This window comes from Haliotis cracherodii, unplaced genomic scaffold (assembly GCF_022045235.1).
Source record: "Haliotis cracherodii isolate W230 unplaced genomic scaffold, xgHalCrac1.p SCAF_22, whole genome shotgun sequence".
Classification (NCBI taxonomy): Eukaryota; Metazoa; Mollusca; class Gastropoda; order Lepetellida; family Haliotidae; genus Haliotis; species Haliotis cracherodii.
Window position 1 is genome coordinate 8,870,124 of NW_027266278.1, and position 18,984 is coordinate 8,889,107.

Here is an 18,984-nt window from a genome sequence, read left to right on the forward strand (position 1 = left end):
AAACCACGACTACAGTCTATACTGAAATGTACCACCTCCAGTAACGATGATTTAGATTTTTTTGTTTTCGATCCAGTTTAGACGTGCAAAATCCAATTTTGATGATTCGGTCTTTCAATGTTTCAGAACCATTGAAGAGAAGCGCCATTTGACCATGCTGCCGTTGTACAAATCAACCTTAGCCCTTACACTGTCGTAAGTCTATGTTATTGCATGGGAGTTACGATCACCTTAGCGCTAATGTCGCTTTGTACAACTCCTGTCTGATCTCTAGTGTTGTAGCTCCCATTGTGATGCGCCTCTTCATACAATGAGTTGGTCTCTCATGTTTCAGCTCCAGTTGGGACGCGCCACTTCATAAAATGAGTTCGTCTCTTATGTTTCAGCTCCAATTGGGACGCGTCACTACATACAATGAGTTGGTCTCTAATGTTTCAGCTCCAGTTGTGATGCGCCTCTTCATACAATGAGTTGGTCCCTAATGTTTCAGCTCCAATATTGACGCACCACTTCATAAAATCAGTTGGTCTCTAATGTTTCAGCTCCGTTTGTGACGCACCACTTCACATGATAAGTAGGTCTCGTGTGTTGGAACTCCACAATCATAGGTTTCTGGCGGGCCCGAAGGGACGCAACTCTGCACAGAGAATCGCGGCGCCATATACGACTGGGCCATCCATTCCCCGTCAAGTTTTAAGAGTGACCAAGCATTATCATATGGTTCATGTGTAGCATCGCATTAAACTGTGTTAATGTCATCAAATTGCTAAACAGATTGTCGAACTATTCCTGTAAAGCTTTGATATATGACTTGTACGCCACCCATTTTGGCTGCATGTTAAAATAAAAAGGCCTAGTGCTACTACTGCTTTTAAAACGAGGACCATAAGGTACCTCGTGGCCACTTGGCCCTTTTTCCTGACATTCTAACTTTAATGCTTATTTGGGGCCAATTAGGAAGTGAATTTGGCCATGACATCTGTATTATTATATTGAAAGGACCGCACTGTTTCCATTCCGATGGTTGACACCCAATCACAAAATTTGGGTATTAGGCCCCTTTTGGTTCTGACCCTTTTATATATACTAGCGAACTAACAATGGATTATATACTTCAGATTATTAGGATTTGCCCTTGTAAAATGATCTCTCTTATCTACCTGTACCATCAGCTTATTGCCCTCAGCCTCAGAAGTTTTCCCACGATCCGGCCGTGCCCAGACTGTCCCCACAAGAAGCCATTTGGTTACTGGTAAGGGATAGCTCTCTCCAGCTATGTTGTGCCTAGCATATTGAGAATGAGAAAGCTATAACTTTGAAACATTTTTTAAACAACGTAACAAACTGTTATATGTAAACAGCAAATATAATTCAGTTTTATGTCATCTTAATATATCATTACTTCTTTTGGGATACTATAAGAATGGATCAAAGTATTTTTGAGCTGGCATGTTATCATAAAATACTTATAATAATTCCTTCTACTCCCACTGAAGGCTCTGGTTTGGGCTAGGGTACATTTCCGTATACTGAAACGTACCTGGGGTACATATCGGGAGTACCCGTGACGACAACGCCCCCTTCAGTCCTACTCCCCCATGCGGTTGATCCTACATTAGGGGGTACGGGTGGCCCAGTCGTCTAAGGCGCCGCGATTCGCTGTGCAGAGTTGCGTCCCTTGGGCACGCCAGAAACCTATGATTGTGGGTTCGAATCCCGGTTCGCCCCAATTATGTTTCTAGGTTTGTGAGCACCATATCCGTGCTCGTGGGTTTCACCGAAGTGGTAAACGTCTAAAACCTGCATCACTTCGGGCTTTCCTCCCACATTAAGCTGACACGCCGCGATATGACTGGAATACTGTTAAAAGCGGCGTTAAACCCAACTCACTCACTCACTCACTGATCCTACATTAAATATTCTTCTAGAATACTACAAATCATGAACTTTGTCTCCAGACTAATGCGAATGTAGACCACTGGTCTAAAATACGTCATTAAAACAATGCGACCAGCCCTGTCTTTGATCAGTAAAAGCTAACCAGCAAACGAAAATACCAAGGCTGTAGACTTAGAATTCCATGAGGTGCTTGGCTGGATGAAAATTCGATTAAAAATATCATTTGTTATCTTCAAAAATTAACTTCAACTGTTTACCTAACGTCTATGAAGTCAAAAGCAGGAAAGTTTATCGGGAAATAAAACATGAAAGAGCAACATGTACGTGCATTGAATGGAAATGTGCTTGACAATGTGACACTTTTACTTGTCATTTAGGTGAATCTTCTCTCTACGGGAAGTTTTGTTTGTTTGTTTGTTGTGTAACGCCGCACTCAGCAATATTCCAGCTATATGGCGGCGGTCTGTAAATAATCGAGTCTGGGCCAGACAATCCAGTGATTGACATCATGAGCATCGATCCACGCAATTGGGATACGATGACATGCATCAACTAAGTTAGCGAGCCTGACCACCGATCCCATTTGTCGCCTCTTGCGACAAGCATAGTCGCCTTTTACGGTAAGCATGGTTTGCTGAAGACCTTTACAGGTCTCTGCTGGGAGTAGTAACCAGTGTCCCAAGTAGATGTAATTATGAGGTACTTGGTGTACTCCACTGTTTCCAGTATTGGTTGCAAAATAATTATTTATAATGAAATGTTACAGTATGTTAAAAAAATAGATTCATATGTTTCTTCCTAGAATGTATAGTGTCGAAGGACTACTTCAGTTTAGGATTAGTAATATAAACTTAATTATGATATTACTGTCATTATTATACCTTCAGATTATTACAAATAACAGTTTGCTAATTATTTCATAGAGAGGGGTAGGGAGTTTATGGAGATTTTTTCTAACATTGGCATTGTTAATACGATTCTTAATTCTGTAGGATATTACAACATGCACAAATTTATAATTAGTTTGTATTATTAAATTTGTATTAATTAATCTGCATTATTTTGAAAAATTGTAACAGAGACATAAAGTCTTAATACAATGTATAGCCCTTATGCTTAGAAGTAAGCTTTCAAGTGTTGTCTTTATCAATGCATCTTAGAATAGTGTGTCGTCTGCTAGCCCAGCTAGAGCCATCTGCCAATCATCCGGACAGTGGAATGCTCTCCAGCCGAGTTCAAATAAACCGAGCCGAGCAAATCTCTACCTGTTCCCCATAGTATATACACAAACTAATTTCGCCCGGAATCAGAGCATAAAGTAAAAATCTACATAAAAAAAATATTATTAAGGGACGGCTCATTTATTAATTCATTACGGGATGTGGTGTGGTGTGTGTGTGTGTGTGTGTGTGTGCGCGCGCGCGTGGTGGGGGGCGGGGGGGGGGGGGGGGGGGGGGGGGGGGCATTTGTCATTTCAGGGAGGTCATGGAAAGACTGTAGTAGGAGGGCCATCACAAAATATGACAAAATAAGACATCATTATTTCACCAAACCTCAATTATGTTCTTGTTTTTTTATGCAGGGTTTCTGTCCAGTGCACGTGAGGCCGGGACAGTCGGATTTCCACTTACCTACTGAAGCACGACGGCCTGCATATGCAGGAAAGTTGAACGTGTTGCGAGCGTGGGCATGTCGCGATCAATAAACCGGAACACAGGGGAGGTAATCCATCCACGCATGTTGCAGCGATAGTAACCGACAGGTTTAGCCAAATAGTCCTTATAATGATAACATATACAAAACCGTTAAAAAGCGCAAATTTCCGCTAGTCTCCAGGATACCTTAACCATTGGGTAGTTTGGCAAGGACGATAGGACTAAGGTGCCTAAGTGCACATGATCAGGGATTTCAGTTCGGCCTGTGTGTGCACGTTTCTGGGTGATTTGGGCTGACGCCGCTTTGAACAGCATTTCAGCTATACAACAGCCTTTCAGACAGACAATTTGCCAGTCATAGAATTGTGCTCACTGACGTGTATGGCATATGTGGTGTTAACAGACCAAAGTTCAAACAGAGTTTAACCACTTACATAATTGGTGATTCGTGCTTCCTGGACCTGCAGACAGCAGATACAGTGCAAGGGTGTCAATCTATCCGAACAATGATTACCGTATCCGACGTAATAAGCGCTCAGGGCGCTCTCAAAATTGGAAATAGGGGGCTCTTATCAGAATATTATTTTAGTGAAAAAAATAGAGTTATAAGATAAATTTTGTGGTTTATGCTGACAGCCTGAAATGTTTATGTACGACAGATATATTTTTTCCAGAATTTAGTTGCCCATATTTAAGTGTGCATATAACACATGAGTGCGTATAATACGCGAATAAATAAGTCTTGTGTACATTGATAATGTGTTAATTAGGATTGTTCATTGGCCAATATATTAGCAAATATCGCCGTGGGAGCTTATTTGAGCGGGGCGCTTATTACGTCGCATACGGTATTATTTTGGTACAAAAATTAAGTCACCAAAACATAGTTAACAGAGAACCAGGTCTACAGCCCATAAGTTGACTTGAGACTTCAACGTGGACTTTCGCCCCTCATCAAACCAGCAAGCTGAAATACTGTTCAAAGTAACTCAACTCACTCACTCACAATTACATAATCAAGTACTGTCCAAGAAAACACGTGGTTTTCAGGATAGCATGAACAACAATCCAATACCAGGGTTAACACAAAGTTATCGCCCAATTCTAATTTAAGTGTAGACTCCTCCGAAGCAAGATGCATTGGGTAACATGTCTGACCAGGATCCTTTACTAAGTTGAACTTGTGGGGATTGAAACTCAGATAATTAATCTAAAGTACATGGCTATCTTACAATCCCTCACTTCCTCGCCGCCAAACCAGCAGTTGCATGGCAACTGTATTGTTTCTGTAGAGGTTGGTTACCAGCAGTTACTGCCATATATTTTCAGTGAAAAAAAAAAGCCATTTTTCCTTTATTTTCACTTTATTAGGTTTCTTTGCAACATAAGGGACTGACCATCTGATTATCCGGCAAGGGGGGCTGAGAAACATTATAAAGTTTTACACACAAAAATAAATATGGACAGCGCATTCTGAAAAAAACACTTTGTTGTTAAGAAAATGAAATTGTTCATCTTTCCGAGGCACGGGAGTTAACTGGCTCTAAAAGTGGATACTGGTCTTTTATGTTAGTTATCTCCCTTGCCTCGGGAAGATCAAAATTGTTTGGCTGATCTTTTTCTGAGAAAAACCTTAATGTTTTGAAGCAGTATCCCAGGCACCCCCACACTACTAAATGGACTGTCCCTTACCGGAGATCAACACAACATAACAGCAACTAACATCACAGTTTGAGGGTATCAACAATCTTGTGTATGTGTAATATAATATATAATCCATCATTGGTACTCTACAGCAACATTGGTAACACTGGCTCCTACTAAACATGAACAGTACACTGCAGTCTTACACCAACATACTACATGTATCTAGAAAACAATCTGAGGCCCGCTTGTTTTATTGATTAGCCTAAACCAAATTTTGATTAATAAAATACAAAAAAATATGTAATCATTGAAGGGTGTGTTTGTTTTTAGTGTTTTCTTTAGAAGGGGGGTACTAAATATTTGTTTCTAAAATTACAATTTATTTAACTACGTGCTAGAAAATAAAATATATCTGGCCTTATGCTAAACCTGTACATGCATACTGATGATACATACCATAAGGACATGCTACATATCTCACAACTATCAACAACAAACCTGAAGCCTAAAAGCGAATTCTCACTTGGTATAATTGATTGGTGTTTTACCTTTTCAGTAAAAGAGACATCGTATATGAGCTTAATAGTAAGCTACATTTTTTACACTTGATTCAAGCAACAGTTACTGAGTTCAAGCTCAAGGTAAATGCAACTAATATTCATTTGAGTCCCACTAAATTAATTACTTGGTCTTATAAAATCATTAGTCCAAAGACAGAACACTTTTGAAAAACAAGTACTGGGTAACCATGGGTTTCCCTTCCAATATGCAAAGTGAAGGCTTATTTTTTTAAACTTATGAATTACTAAAATATTATCAACAACATTTTGAACTCACCAGACATTTGACACCCTCATTAGCCTTCTAAATTTGGCCCATTTTAAACCTGTTTAAGAGAGAGTCCTCGACCAAGAAGCCATGGATTTTCCAGGGGGAAAGAACCCTGACAAAGGAAATAAATTTTGCTTCACTTTAAGATGAAATATGATATCAGCACAAAATGGGATTGTTGATGTATTGTGGGGAAAAAGAAGATGTGTCACTTAATATAAAACATCTCTTCTTATTCGTCTGGAAACAAAAAAAGCCCCCTGAAAAGTGTTGACTTTACTGATTCTTCAAAAACATTATTTCTTCTAAACGAAATATTCATGGATGTTCTGGATGAGAGGGAAAAGATAAAGATATACGTCAGATCCATTTATTTACAATTTAATAAAACAACTTAACATCGAAAACCATATAACAAAACCTTTAAAACACCATGCATCTACATAAAGCAGTCAAAACAACCTCACAAAATGGGGTACATTTGAGAAAGATCAAGGGCAAGTCTGTTGAAAATCCACATCTCTAGGCTGTCATATACATGGCCCTTGGTCCACTAGCACAAACAGCTCTTATCGCTACTCACATGCTTTAACATAGATTTACAATAATAGTGCTGAGCGCTTTGTGCTAGAGGCCCGTGAACAAGCAATAGGTTTTGAGTTGCAAACCACAACATACACCTTTTTTCTTTTTTTTCTTTTTTGTTGGGGGGTACAATAGCACTGAAGACATAAACACATGTTCAGGGCTACCGTGGTAGGTCACTTGGCCCATATTATGTATATTTACATCTTATTGGGAATAATATGAACAAGCATTCTGGTGTTATGACACAGCCATAATCATCCATGTTAAGGGCCTGCACTGACCAGTATGCAGCTACACAAGCTACATTTAGTCTAGGTCCACTACAGCCTCACTAGAACAATAATATGAAGCATTTCAGCTACAGGGAACGTTTTAACATATACATCCTTCAACATTTAACCAGATGTAGCCAGAAATTGAACAAATACTACACCATGAAAATACATCACAAAGTTAGATATTTGAAGTTGATAAAACATCCAAAATAATCATATCTCTTGATTGATGGTGGGGAAATTACAGTATTAGGATTACCTTATCTTATTTTGTGATTTAAAGCCGTACTCAAGTACATAACGGCAGTCTGTAATTAATCAAGTCTGGACCAGACAATCCCGTGATTCATATCATGAGCATCAATCTCGTAATTGTGATACGATGACATGCATCAATAACAAGTCAGCAATTCTGCCCACCAATCCCATCAGTCGCCTCTTACGACAAGCATGGGTTGCTAAAGACCAATTCTAATATCGGATCATCATTGGGTGGCTCACAATATTATGAGAAATATTATCAACTGCTAAAGGTCAGTGTTGATATCTGGATCACGATTCAGCATGCCTCTGAAATTTACTGTTACCCAAACTGGCAATAAATAAGGCCATACTAAGATTGTTTCATGGATTGCCTCAGTCTATGTGATGAGATACATAAAACATGACCATACAATAAGGTAAATTACGTAAAGATACCCTTGAAATAAAACTCGTAAAAAATTACAAACTAACATTTGTTGTTCACATAGGACATTTTCAATCAAACGTTTGAGGTGTGCCCCTAATGATACCAATAGCTGCACATAACCTTTATACATGTATCACAAACTAATTAGAATAAATAATCAATCTTAAACACACAGCATGACACATGATAGCAATACACATGATTTGTCTTCTAAAAAAATTAATTTAATGGAACTGCTTTCCAACAAATTGCAGCAAAAAGGGCACGATGTTCGGTCTTTCATTTGAAATGTATTCACATAAATGTTGTTACATACAAACACGGGCAGTCGAGTAGCCTAGTGGTTAAAATGTTCGCTCGTCACACCGAAGGCCCAGGTTCGATTCCCGACATGGGTACAATGTGTGAAGCCCATTTCTGGTGTGCCCCACCGTGATATTCCTGGAATATTGCTAAAAGCGGCGTAAAACCATACTCACGCAATACATAGAAACAATAAGCAGGTCTTCTACAGGTTACACAAAAGCAGTTTGGTATGAATTGGCAACAAATAATTGCTGTAATGAAACAGGTGAAATCTAAATGCCCTCATTACTCGTATACATGTATGATATAAATCACCACATGTCTGTGTACCTGCCAAACCATTATTTTCCCTGGGTTAAAATATATTTCGCACAAAATTTGACAGATGAACTCTTGGCAGATGTAAGCTAAAAGTATGACTGTGTAAAAACCTTAAAACAATTCGCAACAACAAAAGAGTATACAAATTGCTCATCAAAAGTCTCCATCTTCAACTAAGTTTAATCTAAGAAAGGGTGATGGATTCTAAAGTCAAATGGAATTTGAACCTTTCGACATTCTTTGAACAATTGATATGATATGATGCTAGAAGATAGATTTTCACTTGATAAAGTATACAAGATTTTCAGTGTGATGGGCCCCCGAACATAGTGATCAATCATGGGAGCCGAGGCCATAAAAATGGTGTATGCTGGGTACTCGGTATGAGGCACCATCATGTCGAACATTTATAGAGATCATAAAGTAAGTTAACTTTTTGGGTCACTTTGATAATATCTCAACATTACCAAATAAAGTTTTAACATACATCGTAATACTTTAAGGGAAATATATATGTAAAGGCAAGTTTTAGAGTACTTCCATTTTTCAATTCTCAGTATGTAGGTTAGGCACATGGAAACATGCTATCTTCAGTTCAGTTAAAACACACGTTATTATTTATAATATTTATTCATGTTCTGACTTAAAAACTGTTTCACATGACATACACATGCAACAAAGTCATGTTTGTATTATTTACATTGATGACAACAATTTGGTACACGAGAGACACACTTCTAACATCTCCATCACAATAAGCTCTTTTTCAACATACTAAAACAAAACAACAAATTAAAATTAAGTTAGCTGAAAATGAATTTCCAGCCCTTCATATTTCAAAGAAATATGTTTTTTTACAAATACAAATAAAATCAACAAGTATTCTCAAAACAATATATGCCTTTACGCTGAATTTTTCTTTGTAAATGATCACTATTCAAACCTGAATCGTCAGAGACACATGTTATTATGTTGTCTACGAAATGTAGAATTTGTCTGGCCAAAATGATTTAAAGTATAGAGGATGTTAATAAAACAAACTGATGCGCAGATGAAGTAAGTGTCTTGAGTAAATCAGATGATGATTTGACAGTTTTATAAAGTGCAAGCTATAAGCTTTTAGGCATTTGTAATTTTCACAAATTTCTTAAACATTCGAAAACTTCCATATATGGTCTTCGTTTCACTTCTTTGGTAAAGAAAGGGACCAATCCAAACATGCCATCTGGCTACAATAGATTTTTCTTCCGAAAAGATTGCACACTGAAATACTGAATCACCTTGAAGGTGATGCAGCACAAATACAACCTCACACCAGTCTATATCGTTCAAAAGGCTCTCAGTTTAAAATGAGATCATGATCAGTGGTACACCAAAATAATACAGGTTCAAGAAATTACCTGATGTATTAAGTTTAGATAAAACATTCTTTGTGATCTGAGATAAATATATTTACTCAATAGAATCTGCAAAAACAGACAGGCAATAGAAAAAATAAAGCTGCTCTTACACTTTTCAGTGATAACATTTGAAAACAGTAACTCCATCATACAATACTCTGAATAGGCAATGTATTTGATATATTCCCTCAAAAATGTAGGTTATCAGTACACCAAGGAAGGTTGAGTACTGTCATGTAAGGTCATAAATATACATATCGGTGCATGTTGATGTTATGACGTTGCTAAGATTCAGTAGCCTACTGGATACATAATACTCCCAATAGTAACGATCTGAAAACGATTTTCATGTTTGATGTGAATAAATATCCCCCGATGATTGACTGGATTGCAGGATATTTTGATCTATATACTGACAATTAACGGCTTGTTTCATATCCCAGTTCTTTCTGTCATGGATCCGAGTGTAACCCATAGAAACTTGGGTGTACCTACGCTGAACAAGGATGGCAACTACTGATCAGGCCTTCCGTTTGGTAAAGTTAAATAAATGCTTTGGTATTGTTGACAAGTCTTACAAATAGAAGACGACCGCCGTTGTTTAACACCATGCCCTTGTGACTGGTTCACAGTTAGTTATCGAGATGAAGACAATGTTCTTTGTGATCGCATGATTCTCCTGTTATCTAGATCGAGACAACCAACTCCATGAACAACCTGGTCTTGTAACTGTGAACATCTTGGCCAAGTGACCTCTGCACAATGCAATCTTAGCGCTAAGACTATCGTAGGCCTATGTTAAGGTATGGGGGTTAAGATCATCATAGCGTTAAGATGGAGCCCTGGTCTCAGTTTTGTGAATATCTTGACCAAGTCACCTGGTCTCAGTTTTGTGAATATCTTGACCAAGTGACCTGGTCTCAGTTTTTGAGCGAGGCAACAGCAATCTTAGTGACATCTTGCCCTTGCGATTGTGGTCACTTCTCCAAACATCTGCCTTCCTGGATGTCAGAAGATGGGCTCTTCTGGTTTGCCTGCTCCCTGACCGTAGCTCAGTAACAGCAGCAGAATGGACATCAATTTTAGGCCAAGTTGTCGATGTTCACCTTGGCACCTATCTCTCTATACCGAGAATGTAACGAAGGTGTCACGCGCTGGGAAGGAGCTGGAGTCATCATAAGGAAAGGGAGATAATTCAGTAACCTGATTTTGAGACCACCACTAAAAAGTTCTTTTCAGGTCATGTAGTAACAGCCCTGGTACCAACTCACCCAAGCATCCCCCAGTAATGGCCCTTTCAAGTATGAGGCACAATATGTCCAGATGTCATGTAAATCTCCCATACACCACCTGAACCAAAAGCATCAAGCTCCCAGACTAGTCCCTTATTAAGTCTTCTAGTTTCAGTTCTCATCTAGTTTAAGCACTCATTGCAGAAGCGCTTAGACAGGGGGAACCTTTGTCACCTGGCTTGACTAAACAGTAGACACCCATAGATAGGTCATTCTGACTTCCATAAATACCCTGTAATATTGTCTATGATGAATAATGCCTGACCCGGGTTCAGTGAAATGCAATCATAATAATAATTTTCCGGTCATCAGCTGGATGGACGTTGTTGCAGAAAGTCAATGCCCATACTATCGAAGACTGTTGTATGTACAGCAATTTGTAAATGCGACACGTTGCAATGGAGGAGCATGACAATGTACACAAGTAAAACTAAACACTCAGTCAATGAGTATTGTCTGCTTTTGGTTGCCATTTTCCAGCAATATGTAACCAATTTGATGTGACATGGCTCTGGTGAATTGCGTGACATGACATAACATTACATGGTCAAACCTTCTGAACTTCACATGACAATTTAATGTGAATTTTACACACAAACTTTCTCAGAGAGCTGGGTCAACATCAGAACACACAAAGAAACCAAGTTGGATTCCTGTCAAAATGCTCCCCTTTGAAAATATTATATTTTGAAAATATTTCCAGTCAAACAAAAATCAAACAAATAAATATACATAGCTTATTTATATGTACCAAATTAATTTGTACCCACCAGCAACCTTCTACCCCTGGCAATATTCTCACATTTTAAGAAACAGCAATCTTCTCAGCATAACTTGAAGCTGTTCCTTTACCCTCCCCAAACCACACTTGCTCTTCCTTTCATCTCCCTACAGTTTGACATACTAACTATCCTATATATAGTCCAATGATCTATACTCTCACATTCTCAAACTTTCGTGTTGCCCATTAGAGTGTCATCTTCATTGATTTTCAAGCCATCTCTCTTTCCATGAGCTCTTCCACCAAGTGAGATGGAGCTAACAATTTCTTCAATTGTCTTGTCCTTCGTCTCAGGTACGAAGAAGAATATGAAGATGATGGCAGCGACCAGAATGACCACAAACAGCAGGTAGGTGTAGGCCTCAAGTCCATCCTGCAGCAAACACATAACATAAAAGGACAAATATTACTGAAAAAATATTTTTGGAAAATCAGTTCAGTTCATAGGGTAAAATTTAAAATGACGAGAGACCATGCTCTGCAATTTTGGTTCCATTTTCGGTCTTTGTGTCTTAATAACTGACTTGTGCCAATTTGGAACATTGTCTAAATTTTTCTGAGTGTAATTATTGAGTTCATCAGCTGCAAGAGGAATACACCATGAAATAGGAATTGAAAGCAAATTGACCATTTGAATGACTTGAATGAAATTTGTCAGGACTGTTGGTAGACCAGAGAGTAGTCTCCGTTTAAAACATTGTCATTAAAATAAGATCTTTCCATGCCACATGATACCTCTGTGTGTGAAGATTTGACAATCCAAACACCAAGTCCAATCTACATGAGTGTGTGAGTGAGTTGGGTTTAACGCCACTTTAAACATTATTCCAGTTATATCACGGCGTGTCAGCTTAATGTGGGAGGAAAGCCCGAAGTGATGCAGGTCTCAGACGTTTACCACTTCGGTGAAACCCAGGGGCACGTGTATGGTGCTGACAAACCTAGAAACATAATCGGGGCGAACCAGGATTCGAACCCACAATCATAGGTTTCTGGCGTGTCCAGGGGACGCAACTCTGCACAGCGAATCGCAGTGCCTTAGACGACTGGGCCACCCGTGTCCCCCCAATCTACATGAAGAATATGGGACACATCATTTATCTTTTCGGACATCTCTTAGATTTTTTCATTGGCAGGTCTATTCTTGGAATTATTATATTCCACATTGTCACAATCCCTGCTACATACCCTTAAGAATGGAAAGGTCCACATGAGGATGAAGTTGCAGATCCAGTTGCAGGCAACAGACAGACTCATGGCGGCAGCACGAGATTCCTGTCTGAAGATCTCGGCGACGATGGTGAATGGGATGGGGCCTGGAACATTGCAAGGTTATAGCTTATAGCTAGGGAGGAGGGTTACAACTGTAGGGTGATGTTAAGAATACAACACAAGAATATGTCGGTTAATCACAAACAGTTTCATGGATTACAAATTTGTCATGTCCTGAGAAGAATGGGATGGGTCAAATAATATTTTACCACATCTTTAAATTTGAATGTTACAATGTAGTGTTTCAATGGCACAGTTTAGAAAGCCTTCTGATGCTACACTTTTGACAAAAGCAATATGCACAGTCAAAAAAATTAGAATTAAGTCACTTTTTCTTTTTATACAACATTGAATCTTGGACAATGGGACATTTAGTTAATGACTTCCAACTGTACATCTTCATACTGGAGACATACGACTTAATTATGTTGCAAAAGGACTCAGGATACAGCTGGAGCTGTGCAGTAAACACAGCAGATATCGTGTTCAAGTGCCAGGCACACACACAAACTTACCTAGGCCAAGGGCGAATCCCACGATGTACAGATGCATGAGAATGATGCAGATCATAGCAAGCGTTGAATGGCTGGCCTGAAAGAAGATCATTTGTATCTTGTGAAACTTTTAAGAGAGACATTACTGATCAACCTTCGCTGGTTGAAAGCCAGAAACAATTGTTTAAAGCTTTGTATTCATTTTGTATCAAAACTGGAGCATTGAGAACTGGTTTATTATTTAACAAATATATCCCTCATAGGCTACTTGTCAATGAGTAATACCATCAATTGATTTTCGCTATTCCTCAGACCCATGAAGATCTGGGATAGAATAGGTCTTCAGCAACCCATGCTTGCCGTAAAAGGTGACTATGCTTGTCGTAAGAGGAGACTAATGGGATCGGGTGGTCAGGCTCGTTGACTTGGTTGATGCCTGTCATCGTATCCCAATTGCGTGGATGATCATGATGTCAATCACTTGATTGTCTGGCCCGAATTCGATTATTTACAGACCACCGTCATATATCTGGAATATTGCTGAGTGTGGCATTAAACAAACAAACAAAACCAAAAACCTATTCCTCAGCACAACTTGGAAATTTTGGGCAAGCAGACTTGTGTGAATTTCGAATGCTGATTAACTGACATCACACTTGACTTTACACGACAAAGACGTACCTTCAGTGAAGGGTTTGTACTTGTCCTCATGGCTAATTGACAATCTTTAATTTCAAGGCTGTTTAACTGACATCACACCTTGACATTACACGACAAAGACGTACCTTCAGGGAAGGGTCGAACTGCAGCTGCAGGAAGATAGTCATGAGCACGAAGGACCCAGCCATGACACACATCGGCCACAGCAACAGAGGCCGACGTCCTAGCTTCTCCATCAGAGGAACCTGTCACACCACCAAGTCACAAACTGTTAGAGTTATCCTCACAAGGAACGCAATCAAAGAATGTTAATGCCTTACAAATCAATTACCTCCACCTTGAGATGATACAGAAATTACTTAAACAAACACGACTTCCAAGATTGAAAGACAATATTTTCTTATGAAAATATCCATGATTTTTTTGGATATTTTACAGGATTTTTTGGGGGGTGCTTTCTCTCATTTTACTAAGCCATCATCAAGCTCCTCACAGCGATAGTCCGCTCGTGGAGCTCTCTATACCGAGAGTGTAACGAAGGTGTCACGCGCTGGGAAGGAGCTGGAGTCAACATAAGGAAAGGGAGATAATTCAGTAACCTGATTTTGAGACCACCACTAAAAAAGTTCTTTTCAGGTCATGTAGTAAGTATGAATGTAACTTACAGCGATGATGGTTGCAACAACATTGACGAATCCGGTGCCGACAATAACGTATGGGATATTTGTTGCAGAAACATTTGCTTGTGCAAAGATGAAGGCAGAGTATGACATCACCTGCAGGTAAAGTGAAATGTGAAAAACACGGAAATCAGTCATGACCGATATCTCAACTGGAAGCACAATGCCATTAGTTTATGTGTCTGATTTGAATTATCATTTGCAGAAGCCCGAGGTCTTTCATTAACTGCCAAACAAAAGAGGGCAGTTGAAAAGACCGAGGGCTTCTGCAATTGATAATGCCCTGGAAAATAGTGTTACCATTATTATAGCTAAAATGGATGGAATTTGTTATCAAATAAAAAGAAATATCGGTTTTATTGGCATTATCAAGTTACAGTGGCCCGCTGATTTCTGATGACATACAGGCAGTTTAATGAAAATTCTATCCATTTTAGCTATGATATTGACTTATGACATTGATATCCTCCCTCCCTCTACCATTTCTACCCTGGAGTCCCTATTGGGTTGTTGGTTGGTTTGTTGTTTTACGCCGCACTCAGCAATATTCCAGCTATATGACGGCGGTCTGTAAATAATCGAGTCTGGACCAGACAATCCAGTGATTGATATCATGAGCATCGATCCAGGCAATTGGGATCGATGACATGCATCAACCAAGTCAGCGAGCCTGAGCACCCGATCCCGTTAGTCGCCTTTAACAACAAGCATAGTCACCTTTTACGGCAAGCATGGGTTGTTGAAGACCTATCAGGGTTAGAACTAAACTCAAAAGCTTCACTAGCCCCGGTAAAGATAAAATGGCTTTGTAATGTTAAAACAATGTGAAAGTTTGGAAATTTGTACTAGCCCGAATGAATTTGAACTAGCCTTGGGCTAGCGGGCTAGTGTTAATTTCTAACCCTGCCTATTCTACCCCAGAATCTTCACGGGTCAGTCCCTATTGGGATACGATTTTTTCCACTTGACTTACAGCATTGATGCCAGACCACTGTTGGCTGATCTGGCCCACACAGGCTATCAATGTTGGCATCCTGAGTTCCGGTGTGGTCAGGAGGTCCTTCAGGGTGAAGTTTGCCTTATCGGACTTCTTCGCTTGAATCGCTTCCAACCTCATCTCTTCCATCTCATCTTCTACATTATCATAACCTCGCAGCTTCTGCATGGCTGTTGAAATTAGAAACAAATATTAAATTTGATATAATATTCCATGATTGTTAGGATTTAATCAACAGAGATTGAGACTTGCTTCTTAGGTTGACGACTATAACATCTTAATCTAGGGTAATGAAAAAGTCTGAAGCATTCAATGAAATCATCACAATTTAATCGATGTCCACAGGACTAACTCACCTGTTTTGGCTTCTTCTTCCCTGTTTTTGGCGATGAGCATCCATCTTGGACTCTCCGGGCAGAAGGGTAATACAAAGAGACAGACAAGGGAGGGAATAGCATTGAAGGCAAACAATAGGGGCCACAAGTCAACAGTGCCTGAAACAGAAATGAACACCACATTATGAGAATGAACGAAATAAAAATAAACTGGAAAAAGAAAATAATATAGTCTTTGATAGGTGAAGCCGGGAGGTATATATCTATAGCAATCGAGGGCCAAAAATGATTCTAACATTTCTAGACAAGATTGGTAATAACAGTTAAAATATGAAACCTTATAAAGTTAGATGACACATATACATGATCAACTTTTTTTTGGAAAATTAAATCCTGTGAAAAGAGTAATCATTTTTTATATAAAGAGATTCCAAACAAGATCATTGTAATGGGGGTTCCAGATAAACAGAATAGAATCTCAGTCAAATTCTTTGTCAAGTGAACGTCAGCTCAAACTAGTCCATATCGAAACCAAAATCTACCAAAAAGGATGCAAAATCACAGCTTGGGCAAGCTGACATAACGGTATGGTGTGGTTTGGTGCATATTCCTGAGGTAGTGTGTCCACTAGCCCATATTAAAGTCTAGTTTCAAAACGGTACGGAACAGTACAGTAAAGTTATCGAGCCATTTCTGATCAGAAAATAAAAAGAAGAAATAAAAAATTTGCTGCAACTCGATTTGTTTATGATAATTTTCCATTATTTATAATATTACCTAAAAGTTCAGTCATTCCCAGGATCTGAGAAAACAGAATCCCCACTGTGATGGCCAATTGATGACAAGTACCAACAGCTCCACGGATTTTCTTTGGCGCTATCTCTGTGAGATACAGAGGCACCAAAGTTATATTTAACCCCGAATGCAATCCCACCAGGACTCGAGACAAAATGAGACACTCTGGAGACTTGGCGATGACTGTTATTCCACCGAGAATCGCAGCCAAGAACATGATAAATGTGATGACTACCATGCCACGCTTTCTGTAACAGAAAAAAGTAATGGTGTTAATAATAATGTTTTAAGTTTTAACTAGACAGCTATGAGAAACCTCAAGCTCCTCGGAAGTTGGAATATGACATACTGTGGGTTATTATTGGTTATTATGGTGCTCTGTTCAATTGGTCTCCAAGTAAATGCACAGTATCTGCGAGAATAGGTCTTCAGCAACCCACGCTTGCCGTAAGAGGCGACCATGCTTGTCATAAGAGGCGACCATGCTTGTCGTAAGAGGCGACCATGCTTGCCGTAAAAGGCGACTATGCTTGTCGTAAGAGGCGACTAACGGGATCGGGTGGTCAGGCTCGCTGACTTGGTTGATGCATGTCATCGATCCCAACTGCGTGGATCGATGCTCATGATGTCAATCACTGGATTGTCTGGTCCTGACTTGATTATTTACAGACCGCGGTCATATAGCTGAAATATTGCTGAGTGCGGCATTAAACCATAAACAAAATAAAAAAACAAATATTATGCTAATGAGTTTAAGTGACAGGTTCGAAATGAGATCTAAAAGTTAAAGTATAACTGACAGGTCACTGCCCTATCTCACTAAGAGTCATATTTTTTAGCCTTGCGTATTGTTTAACCTCTCTATATCATGCATATTAGTCTGATACAGTTTCAATATCACAGCCTTCGAAATTCACGCCAACCAGAGACTACTAATTTGTGTTGTGGGCAAACAAAACATTCTGATCGTAGTTCTCACTGACAGTTCAGTGTTTGCGTTTAAGGCGTCCCATTTACAAAAAAATGCACTGAAAAAAATAGGACGCAAAAAAAAAACCAATCACGCGTCCCCTTTGAAATTTTAATCTCCTGTAGGGCTATAATTCAGAACCATTTCTCAGTGTTTAAATTTAGCATAAATATGAACTGAATAAAACCATGCATTTTTTCACAAGAAAACCTTTGACATTGGAGGAGATTAAAATTTCAAGTTTTCTGTTGGATTGACCTCATCAATAGGTAGCTTTTCAAATCCCTTTGAAAATGTACCTAGTACTGACTATTGAGCTAGCAATATTTGCTAGTGCTGGTTGTTCAAGCTCATAGTATTTGTGTCAAATTGTTACAGCTGAGCTGCGTAACCACGGTCGATATCATAGTCAGGACGTACATTCTTGCATATGCATGGAAATGGAGCAGTGTCCTTGGCGTGTGAATTCTATCATGTTTGTTAAATTAACATGACAAATTGCTGGATGATACGCAGTGGCAGTTTCTTGGTATCCATTTTGCTGTTCAACATCTCATAAAATCTTCACATAATGTTGAATTCAATTCAACTCATAACTACCAACTCTTATGTCAAATATTAACTCAACCTTTTGTATTTGTAGCCTTCTATAGCACGTCCAGTGCTTTAATGTATTTTCAGGCCTTAAAGTTGAGACTAAAACGGTTGCCAATTCGACCTAAATTTCAATTTGTCTACTGTCTAAAATTCCGAGGTAACCAAATGACTACCTTGGAAAATATGTTGTGGCAACTAAATTCTATTGCTTCACATTTGAAGACACAAAACTAAATTCACTTACTACAGGACCGACAATGAGAAAGAGGCTTTAACTTTGCATAATTGCATTAATATGCAATGCTAAAATACTGTGTTGACATATCTAAAACAGTGTTCAGAGCTACAGATAAGCTGCGTATTTGCGTAAAATACCCCCCCAAAATATTCAAAAACCCAAATACCTTCAATTACCTTGCACACTGAAACGCACAAACCTCAAATTATAAAAACAGCTGGCATAAATACCCAATGAAGCTTTTTCAGCATGCGTACATA

At 39.0% G+C, this 18,984-nt stretch overlaps 1 protein-coding gene across 1 annotated transcript in view; it reads right to left on the minus strand.

The window, feature by feature from the left end:
- Nucleotides 1-6,388: 6,388 nt before the first annotated feature.
- The window catches only part of LOC139471205 (solute carrier family 2, facilitated glucose transporter member 1-like), an 86,325-nt gene continuing 73,729 nt past the window's right edge, over nt 6,389-18,984 (minus strand). Inside the window, exons 6-13 of the mRNA XM_071253491.1 lie at nt 16,902-17,167; nt 16,146-16,283; nt 15,766-15,959; nt 14,778-14,888; nt 14,238-14,357; nt 13,474-13,549; nt 12,875-13,002; nt 6,389-12,059 (exon numbers count right to left, since the gene is read on the minus strand). Coding sequence (XP_071109592.1) covers nt 11,853-12,059; nt 12,875-13,002; nt 13,474-13,549; nt 14,238-14,357; nt 14,778-14,888; nt 15,766-15,959; nt 16,146-16,283; nt 16,902-17,167 — 1,240 coding nt within the window. The 3' untranslated portion in view covers nt 6,389-11,852. The remainder of the gene's footprint in view (nt 12,060-12,874; nt 13,003-13,473; nt 13,550-14,237; nt 14,358-14,777; nt 14,889-15,765; nt 15,960-16,145; nt 16,284-16,901; nt 17,168-18,984) is intronic.